The 10,324-nt window shown below is 61.3% G+C and overlaps 1 protein-coding gene across 2 annotated transcripts in view; it reads left to right on the top strand.

The window, feature by feature from the left end:
• Nucleotides 1-280: 280 nt before the first annotated feature.
• LOC101939809 (TBC1 domain family member 20-like) overlaps nt 281-10,324 on the top strand; it is a 34,287-nt gene continuing 24,243 nt past the window's right edge. The window contains exons 1-3 of one of the 2 annotated variants that reach the window (XM_008165087.4): nt 281-436; nt 7,119-7,307; nt 9,402-9,482. In XM_008165087.4, the coding sequence (XP_008163309.2) occupies nt 361-436; nt 7,119-7,307; nt 9,402-9,482 (346 nt within the window). In that variant the 5' untranslated portion in view covers nt 281-360. The remainder of the gene's footprint in view (nt 437-7,118; nt 7,308-9,401; nt 9,483-10,324) is intronic. The other variant, XM_042861305.2, reaches the window with a different exon arrangement.

The following is a 10,324-nucleotide window of genomic DNA, read 5'->3' as shown; positions in this document are numbered from 1 at the left end:
CCCATGAACCCCCCCATCCCCAGACCCCTCACCCCTCCAGACCACCTTACCCATGCACCCCCCACCCCTGCATCCCCCCTCACCCTTGCATCCCCACACCCTCACCCATGCAGACGCCCCATGCCCATGTCCATGCCCCCGCCCTTCTTTAACACAACCCAAGAACCTCAGCTCCCGGGGAACTACATTTCCCAGCGTTCCTTGCGCCCCGCCTCCTCCTCCCCCTCCCACTCCTGGACTTGAGCGACGGCGGTTCTGTCCAATGGGCAGCGGAGGCGGCTCCAATGAGGAGGCGGAAGCGGCGGGGGGCGGGCTCTGTCGCCCGGCTGGGAGGGGGGGCTGTGAGTTGGCTCCGCGGCGATGAGCGGCGGTGGCGGCCCGAGGCAGCGGGGGGGCGGCTCGGCCGAGCGGCCCCCCCCGGGCAGGCGGCGGGAAGGTGAGGGGGGCGCTGACCCCCGTGCCCTGAGGTGGGGGGGTGCTGACCCCTGGGTGACCCCGTGCCCTGCGGTGGGGGGGAGGTGAAGTGGGGATGGTGACCCCCGGGTGACCCCCGCTCTGTGGGGTGGGAGGTGCTGGGGGGCGCTGACCCCTGGGGAACCCCCGCTCTGTGGGGTGGGAGGTGCTGGGGGGCGCTGACCCCTGGGGAACCCCCGCTCTGTGGGGTGGGGGGAGTGCTGGGGGACGCTGACCCCTGGGGAACCCCCGCTCTGTGGGGTGGGAGGTGCTGGGGGGCGCTGACCCCTGGATGACCCCCGTCCTGTGGGGTGGGGAGAGTGCTGGGGGACACTGACCCCTGGGGAACCCCCGCTCTGTGGGGTGGGAGGTGCTGGGGGGCGCTGACCCCTGGGTGACCCCCGTCCTGTAGGGTGGGGGGAGTGCTGGGGTTGCTGACCCCTGGGGGACCCCTGTTCTGTGGGGTGGGGGAAGGTGCTGGGGTTGCTGACCCCTGGGGGACCCCCATTCTGGGGGGCCTCCATTCTGTGGGGTGGGAGGAGGTGCTGGGGTCGCTGACCCCTGAGGGCCCCCTGTGCTCTGGGGTGGAGGAAGGTGCTAGGGGGCTCTCCAGTGGGGCTGTCAGGGCTGCAGGGGGCTATAGATCCCTCCCCCTGCGACAGGCATGATTTGGCGCTAATTGGTGGGGGCTAGGGAGGCACTTCCCCTGGGACAGGCTGTCCCATGAGCACCCACTACTGGCTTCTTGCGTCCTTCTTGGGCGCCGCTGCTGGCCTTGCTTGGGGGCGGGGTACGGCCCGTGGGGCGGGCCCAGGCTGGGGTTTCTAATGCTGGTGGCGGAGGGCTGTGTTCAGAGCGCAGCCCAGTGCTGGGCAGTCTGCCGAGAGGCGGCTCCGGTGACTGGCTGCCCTGTGCCGATGGGAGGCAGGGTGGCCTAGTGGATAGGGCACTGGGCGGGGACTCCGGAGACTTGTGTTCTCTGCCACTGGCCTGCTGGGTGACCTTGGGCAAGTCACTTCCTTGCTCTGTGCCTCGGTTTCCCCATCTGTATAATGGGGATAGTGACCTGGACCTGGTGAAGCGCTGTGAGATCTGTGGATGATAGCGCTAGGAATTAGCATTATATTATCTCCGGCTTCCCAAAGCCGCCGCTCAGTTGCGTGTTGTGTCTGACCCCCTGCCCTTTGCTTGGGAAATTGCTGCCCCCAGGTTCGCTTCACTCTTCTGGCCATGAGGCTTCTTCAGGCCAGTTGTGCAGAGCGGCAGAGGGGATCATGGAGTCGTATGTCCCGTGCTCCCAGCCTGGTTGGCAGTTCAGGAGGCAGCTCTTGGGACGTTCCCGCCACGCTCTTGGGCAAGGGCAGGTCCGCGCCCCCCGCGTGGGGAGGAGGAGGGTTCGGGTGCTTGGGAGTTTAGGCCTCGTTGCTGTGTCTTGTGAGGGAGCAGCCTCGTTCCCTACTTGGCTGCGCTCTGATGGAGGTGGAAAGGCCGTGGCTAGGGAGCGGTGGTGGCACTCCGCCTGTCTCTTTGGGGCTCAGGCAGGAGCTGCAGGAGGGAACGTGGACATCGGTGGAGCCATCGATAGAGTTCAGTGGCTCATCCAGCCGACGTGCCTATGGCCTGTTCATTTCACAGCCAGCGACACATGTCCGCCGCCTTTGACTGCCCTAGCCCGATGGATCGGGTACCCGCGTCGCAGCTGGGTGAACTGGAGGGGGCCTTTCAGTGCGAGATCAAGCCGAACCTGCGACCTTCAGGATTGCCGTTGGGCACTTTAACTCCTCAGCGCCAGAGGGACAGGGAGCTGCCTGGAATTTGGGACACTGCAGGGCTGTAATTCCACTGCTGGAAAAGAAACGAACGAGGTGCTTTGTGGAACAGCTGGGAGAACCCGCGATGGGAGGGCAGGGGAGCCAGGTGCACCCAACAGAACAGGTGGAGTGTGCTGAGTTGATGGCTTCTCTTTATAGAGCATTTCTACTTCCTACCCCTGCAACCCATCGCACCAGAGGGTGCTCCAGGCCTGCGCTGAACCGGGCAAGCATATTGCTGCATAAACTGGTCCCTGAGCCCTCGACCTCTTGGGGCTCCCTGGGAAGTGTCTGCTGCGCTGTGACGCTCAGGGCCTGACCCATGCGGGTGCTGGTGACGTGCGGCTGGTGTCAGAGCCTTGACATGCCAGCCCTGAACGTTCTGGTTTCTAGTGGTGATTTATGGACGGCCGGTGAACGGCGGGTAGAGGCTTCCAAACCATCTGCGCCTTTCTGCCACGTCTGTGTCCGAGTCTGCTCCCTCCCCTTGTCCCTGGAGCGCTCAGCTGGAGGCGCCCCAGGTCTGAGGTGTGTGGGGGGGTGTTTGCAATGAGATCTGTGGTGCCTCCATTGCATGGAGAGGTCTCCTGCCTGGAGCAAGGAGGAGAGAATCCCTGACACCCGCTGCTCCTGGAATAGTGCGTTCTGCGCTGGCCCCTAGAAAGCCAGCTGCGGGGAATTCGGAGAAGAGCTACAGAAATGCTCAGGGCCTGGAGAGCCAGAGCTGGATGGCCAGATTGAAAGTGCCCTGTGTGTCTAGCTCGGGCAGGCAGCCAGCAAGGGGTGAAGGAGAGAGGGAGTGTGGGGAGGAGCAGGGTGGAGTCCGGAGAAAGGGGATGGAATTCAGGCAGGTGAGATGCATTGAGCTGTGGGAAGGGCTGGGAGCCCCATCGCTGCCCGGCAGTGAGTTGGCTCAGGCTCCAGTGCCCCTCCCAACCCAGGGGAAGGGCTGGGAGCCCCATCGCTTGGGGCGCCTCAGGCTAGAGGGGCTAGAGTCTGGAAGGCATTGTCTAGGGAGCGATCCCTGAGCAGGGGATGGCAGCCTGCTGGAGCCTTCCTGCTTGTGCTCACACCCACTCCCTGCTCCCACCTTTCCCCGATCGTTCTGGGCAGGGCTCGGAGCATCCTCCATTATTATGGCTGCCCGATATTTCCCACGATAAGACCCAGTTTTCAGTTGCTTATAAGTTTCCCAGTCTTTAATTGGTTGGGATAAAGCTTTTCAAGCCAGGTGTCTGCTTCAGGCTGATTATTATTAGTATTTTATTTTGAAAATTTCAGCTAAAATGGGTCAGCCGTTTTCGAGAATGAGCCTGGGGAAAACGCAGTTTGCCCATGTTAAAATCCTGGCGATCGTGCCTTTGAGAAGCTCTGGCACCTCCATGCTTTGGAGCAGGGACTCGAAATTTGGCCTGGGCCTGGCCCTTGTGACAGGTTGGTGCCGTAGCCATCCCCAGGTAAATCCGTCCACATTTGGCCAAGTAACAAGCCTTTGAGAAATTGCAGTTCACACATGCTCAATAGATCCCGTCAGCTCTGAGCATGCTCCAGCCCTGAGGCTGGAGCGACCACAACTGAGAGCAGGGGGACTGTCTCCCGTGTGCTCTCAGTCCCCCTCCCACCCAATTCCGTGAACAGGAGGGACCTGCTCTGGGGGTGCAGTCAGGGCTGTGTTGTGAAGGCAGCTGCCTCGTCCTCCAGACATTGGAAGGTGTGTAGTGGAGGAGGCAGGGGACTGCAGGCAGAGAAGAACTGGATTCTATCCCTGCCTTTGCCACAGAGTTGCTGTGTGCTGCTGGGCCAGTCACTTAAACCAGACTGTGCACAGGTGGCCGCTAACTGTGTGCGCCTCATTTTCTGGGCACCCGACTCGAGACCCTGGGGGCTGGTCTGCAGCAGTGCTGAGCTGTGCATTGAACATACAAAGTGCTGTGTGGTGCTAAGTGCTCTGAAGAATCAGGTCCTAGGTGTCTCAGATTGGCCACCCCAAAATGAATCCCTTTGTGCCTCGGTGCTCCATCTGTAAAATGGGGTGCTAGCCGCTCGGTTCCCAGGGGTGCTGTGAAGATCAATTGGTTGGGAAGCACTCGGAGGCTATAGTGCTGAGCGCTGTAGAAAAGCCCCGGAGGAAATGAAGAATACTGGCAAGAGCAGGGTTCAGCTCCTGGGGGTGAAGAAGGCCTGGGGCTGCGCTGTGGAGAATGAGGGTGAGTGAGGATCGTCCAGCCTGTGCACGGAACGAGGCAGGAATCGCTAGTATCTGATCACGTCATTAAAGACTGCCTTGGAATGCATGTGCACAAAGGGGGCCGAATGAAGGCATTTTGTAATTTTTGAGTGCTTGATCTGGCAACCTTAATAATGTTCTTTTAATGTCGTTTTTTTCCGTGTAATGAATAATTAAATACTGGTCCCAGTACGGAACCCAGAACCACTGCTCAGGGCCGGAGCCCCACTGGCATGGGGCTGCACAGGTCATAGACTCGTAGAAGATTAGGACTGGAAGAGACCTCAGGAGGTTCTAGTCCAACCCCCTGCTCAAAGCAGGACCAATCCCCAACTAAATCATCCCAGCCAGGGCTTTGTCAAGCCAGGCCTTAAAAACCTCTAAGGAAGGAGATTCCACCACCTCCCTAGGTAACCCATTCCAGTGCTTCACCACCCTCCTAGTGAAATAGTGTTTCCTAATATCCAACGTAGACCTCCTCCACTGCAACGGAGACCATTGCTTCTTATTCTGTCACCTGCCACCACTGAGAACTGCCGAGCTCCAACCTCTCTGGAACCCCCTTCAGGTAGTTGAAGGCTGCTATCAAATCCCCCCTCAGTCTTCTCTTCTGCAGACTAAACGATCCCAGTTCCCTCAGCCTCTCCTCATAAGTCATGTGCCCCAGCCCCTGGTCATTTTCGTTGCCCTCTGCTGGACTCTCCCCAATTTGTCCCATCCCTTTTGTAGTGTGGGGCCCAAAACTGGACGCAATACTCCAGATGTGTCCTCACCCGTGCCGAATAGAGAGGAATAATCACTTCCCTCGATCTGCTGGCAATGCTCCTACTTATACAGCCCAAAATGGCAACAAGGGCACACTGTCGACTCCTATCCAGCTTCTCGTCCACTGTAACCCCCTTTCCCAGAGAGCTCACACACCCTTTGCCCATGTACTCCTCCTCCTCCTCCTTGTTTTTGGCCTTGGCTAGTTTCTGATCCATGACAAGATTTTGCGTCTTGCCCCATCTGCTTTGTTTTCATAGCAACCTCCCGAGAGGGGCTTTGTCAAGGGCTCTCTGGTTCTCTGTTGTTGTGGCCATGCCTGGACAGCTGCACTCAATCGGAGGAGCGGGGCAGCATTTGTCTTGCAGACGTGCTGGTTGGAACTTGTCCTGTCAGGATTACGTGGCAGGGTCGCCTACGATAGCAGGGACTGGACTCGAGACCCCGGCGGTCCCATCTAGCCCAACGTTCAGCTGGGTACTTAGAGCTCTGGTCCCAGCCAGTGCCTGCGGTGCTGCAAAGAAGCACTTTGGTCTGTAACTCATCCGTTAGAGCCGCTGTTAAAGACAGGCCCAGCATCCGCTACCCCTGCACCACCCTGAATGAACCTTCTCCCTCCTTGGGGTTTGTAGAGCAGCCATGTGTGTTCTGTTCTCTGTAGGCCCTATCCCACCCTCATCACCTGGGGGTCCGAGCACCTTCTGGTCTTGTGTCCGGCGACGTGGCTAACACCGTCCCGCACGATCCGTTCTCTCCCCCCAGCCCCAGGGCAGACCTGGGTGCACGGTGGGGTGTTTCCTTTTGGGAGGGTTTTTGTAAGCGGCCCCCTTGGTCTGTGTGAGAGAAGGTTGGCCGGAGGAGTGTGGCTGGCATGGGGAGCAGGGCTGGCGAGCTTTGGGGTGACCCTTTGTCCCTGGGGCGGCTGTTGCATAGTCTGGATGGCCCCTGGGAAAACTCTGCTTCCTGGTGTTAGAAAGGTCCCCTGGGGCCAGAGGACCGGAGCTGTCCATGATGGACTCCGTTCAGACTCCCCAGTGCTAGGCCGTGCAGAACTTTGAGCTAGACTTTGTTCTCTGTGAGACCAGCGGAGGTAGCGGAGGACGGGACTGCTGCGCTTGTGGTAGCCAGTGTCGCTGAGGAGACACGCTGCAGCGTTCTGTGCTAGCTGGAGTGTCCCCAGGCCTGTGGGCCTCACGTCCATGTCTCCGCCCCGTGGCCCCACAGCTGTCGCTGAGCCAAGCCTTGCTCGTGTCAGACTCTCCAGCAAGGAGCCTCCGGTGACTCGTTTCTCCCAGTTCCCTCCAGCTTGTCGCTTTCTTTCTGGGAATGGGGTGGCTGGAACTGGGCCCAGTGTCCCAGATGGGAGCTTCCCCTCCCTGCTCCGCGACTTGGTGCCTGTGCATGCCGCGCCCACAGCTACGCAGGGCTGCTTGGTCTTGTGATGGGAGACGAAACCAAACTGGTACCTAATCACTGCCTCTCCAGGAGCTCTGCCGTCCTGCTCCCTTGGTCTGGCCCCCCTTGAGGAGCTGGGAGTTTGGCTAATTCCCCAGGCTTCTTCGTTTGCCTTGATCCTAGTTGAATCTGGGGAAACTGGCTGCCCCGCTTCCTGTCTCTCCCCCTCATGTGCATCCCACAGGTGGAGTCACGGGCCCTTCCCTGGGGAGTCTGCAGGCCTAGGTAGGTGGCAGAGCTGAGCGTGTGCCCAGTGCCCCGAGCCCTGGGAGGGGGAAGGATCCCGCTGGGCGCTGTAGGGAGGGGTTTGAGTGAAGGCTAAGCCAGGAGAAGGAGACAGGTGGTGACGGCCCAGCGTGAGCAGCTGGGCAGGGCCTTGTTGGTGACCATCTCTCTCCTGCTGGCAGAGCTGCTCGGGTCGAAGAGGAAACAGAAGCTGCTGTTAATCCACCAGGCCCTAACGAGCGACCCTGTGGCCGTGGAGACCCTCCGGGGGGCAGCGGTGAGCGAGGGGGGGCTGCTCACCGATGAGATCCGCAGGAAGGTCTGGCCGAAGCTGCTTAGCGTCAATGTGTATAACCTGCCTTCCAAGCCAGGTAGGGGGGCTCAACTCCCTGGTGTGTGGGGGTGCGTCTGTGCCCCAGGGCCTCGCTGCTGGGCTGGCCAGCGCCTTAACGGGCTTCCAGGCACCGGGGAGTGGGGGGGAGTTCTGATTGGCTGTCCCATGAGCAGGAAGTGCTTGGGTCTCATTTGCATGGTTGGTCTATGCGGAGACACTATAGGCTAGTGGTTAGAGCAGGGGACCTAGGCGCCAGGACTCCTGGGTTCCCTCTCCACCTCTGCTGCTGTCGCATCAGCACCCCCTGTGTAATGGGGATCGTATAGATCTCCATGGGGCTAATTCATATTCATAAAGTGCTTACCTTACATTTCATCCTGCTTGGAGGCTGGGAGAGCAGTGCGTGCTGGGGCTTGTAGTCCCTGTGGGTGGCACCGTGGGAGTTGTGGGCTGGTGTGCCCAGAAGGTGTGTAAATATGTGTGGCTGCCAAGGCCCCCTGGAGTAGCCTGCTTGGGTCACTCGCATATTGCGAGCTGCTGCAAACATCTGGCCCTTTGGGAGCTCCCAGGTGTTTACAGCAGCTGCAAAGCAAGGATGAGAGGTGTTGGCAAGGAGCTGCAGCCAGGGGCTCAGCGGGGCCTGGGCGCCTCGCCCTGTGTGCAGCAACCTCTGTGGTTCATTGTCGTAGTCGTGCTGGGCTTAGCAGCCCCTGAGCCTGACGGGGTGGGGTGCTGACTGATTCTCACCACCCTGGGCGTGGAGCTGTGACCCCCATTCTGCAGACCCTGAGCCAGGAGACGGACTAATGCCTGGGGAACATGGGGACCGGGCCAGAGACTTGCCTAAACCCAGATCAGAGCTGGGGTTAATGTCTGCCCTGTTAGCTCCGGCTGTGTGCTCTGCCCACTACTGTAGCTGGCACCAGTCCTCATCTCCGTGGCGTGCCCTGGGGCCAGGGTGATGGGTAGGGTTACCATATTTAAAAAATAAAAAAAGAGGACACTCCATGGGGCCCTGGCCCTGCCCCTTTCCCACCCCACCCCCGCCCCTTCCCCAAAGTCCCCTCCCCTGAGCGCCCCGCATTCCCCCTCCTCCCTCCCAGCCATGCGAAAAGGGCTGCCCGAGCGCTACCGGCTTCACGGTTTGCCGGGCAGCCCCCAGACCCTGCGCCCCCGGCCGGCGCTTCCCCAGCGCAGCTGGAGCCTGGGAAGGGAAGTGCCCAGCCAGGGGCGCAGGGTCTGGAGGCTGCCCGGCGAACCGTGAAGCCGGTAGCGCTTGGGCTTCGGGCAGCCCCCTTGCCTCCGGACCCTGCGCCCCTGGCCGGGCACTTCCCCTCCCGGGCTCCGGTGGCTGCTGTGCTCCCTGAACTCCTGGGCTCTGTAAGCGCCGAGCTGCCCGAGCGCTACTGGCTTCAGGCAGCCCCCGTGCCTCTGGACCCTGCGCCCCCGGAGCCCGGAGGGGAAGTGCCCGTCCGGCGGCTCAGGGTCCGGAGGCACGGGGGCTGCTTGAAGCCGGTAGCGCTCGGGCAGCTCGGCTTTAAACAGAGCCGAAGAGTCAAGGTAGGGAGCGCAGCAGCCGCGGGAGGGGAAGTGCCCGGCCAGCGGTATTTTTCACGGACATGTTCGGCTTTTTGGCAATTCCCTCCGGCCGGGGGTTTGATTACCAAAAAGCCAGACATGTCCGGGAAAAAACGGACGTATGGTAACCCTAGTGATGGGCAGCCAGCACAAAGCACTCCCTGCCACTGTGACGCTGGAACTGCTGTCAGAGCTGTATGGGTACCAGCCCTCCACTGAGCAGATCAGAGCTGGCTGCGGGGCACTGAGCTGGGGCCGTGTGGCTGGGAGACGTGCCGAACTGAGCGATCCTGGCCTAGAGGGCAAAGGCTCAGACAGGCTCCCCAAGCTCTCACCTCCCCGATGCCAGGCTGACCCAAGGAGGGATACGGGGCAGTGGGGAGGAGGGGCTGCCTCTGCTATTGTCCTGCTCTGTGCGGAGCTTGGGTCTGAGTTGGGGTCCACGCTGCAGCCCCCCATGTCAGCCGGGCAGGAGTGCTTGGGTCTCATTCGAGGAGTGAGGATCGCTGCTAGCCCTGAGGGTGCCCCTGACCCCGCTGGCCTCTCCCTCCAGGCAGGGCTGTCCGCCAGAACCACAAGGACTACACCCAAGTGCAGCTGGACGTGAACCGCTCCACACGCCGCTTCCCCCAAGGTGAGACGTGCCCTGGTGCCGGGCGCACCCGTGGGCAGCAAGGTTCCCACAGGCCCTTCCTGGGCTGAAGTGGCAGTTGGGGAGAGCTTTGCTGTGTGCTGGGATCGGGTGGCAGGGGCCTGATGGCCTCACCTCCCTCCCATGGGAACTGTGGGGGAGGGTGGCTGGAGTTGCTGGGGGAAAGGAGGATTTGAGGGGAGAAGGGGTGTTTGTTCCCCCCTCCCCAGAGGCCCTCCTGCTGGGACGGAGACCCAAGGCCACCTCCTGCCCAGGGGTGTGAGAGATGGGGTCGGGTAGCTTTGTAAGGGGGTGGGGTGTACCCAGGGGCTGTGCCCTCATTCCTGCCTTGGGCTGTTGCTCTCAGCTCACAGTGGCCAGGGAAGGGTTAAGTGGTTCCCCCTTGCTAGAGTCAGGTAGGGCCCAGGGTTCCCCGCAGGCTCCTGACTCCGCTGATTGGCCCGTGCCCGTCCTCACCGGGCAGAGCCCGGCCTGCCTCCGGCTCCCTGGTAACCATGTTTTCTTTCTGTCCTGCCTGTTCCTGGCTCTGCCGTGCAGAGCTGGTGCCGGAGGGGAGCTGCCTGCCTCGGAAGGTACCTGTGCCCCTTGCTGGATCCCCTGCTCCCCCTCCGTAGTCCTGCCTTAGAACTTCCGCTAACCCAGCCCCCACCCGAGTGTCTGGCTGGAGCAGCGCCCTACCCACACCCCCTGCCTAGAGATTCATTCCCTCCCCTCCCCGTCGCTCCCCTTCTGTCTCTGGGGGTGAATCTGCCCAGCCAGGTGCTGGGACGTTTGGGGAGGGTTGGTGGGACACCAGTCTCACCCGGCTTCATGGGGCCAGCAGG

Source organism: Chrysemys picta, chromosome 2 (assembly GCF_011386835.1).
Source record: "Chrysemys picta bellii isolate R12L10 chromosome 2, ASM1138683v2, whole genome shotgun sequence".
In the NCBI taxonomy this organism is placed as follows: domain Eukaryota; kingdom Metazoa; phylum Chordata; order Testudines; family Emydidae; genus Chrysemys; species Chrysemys picta.
The sequence above is the reverse complement of the archived record's forward strand: the minus strand, read 5'-3'. Positions and strand labels throughout refer to the sequence as shown.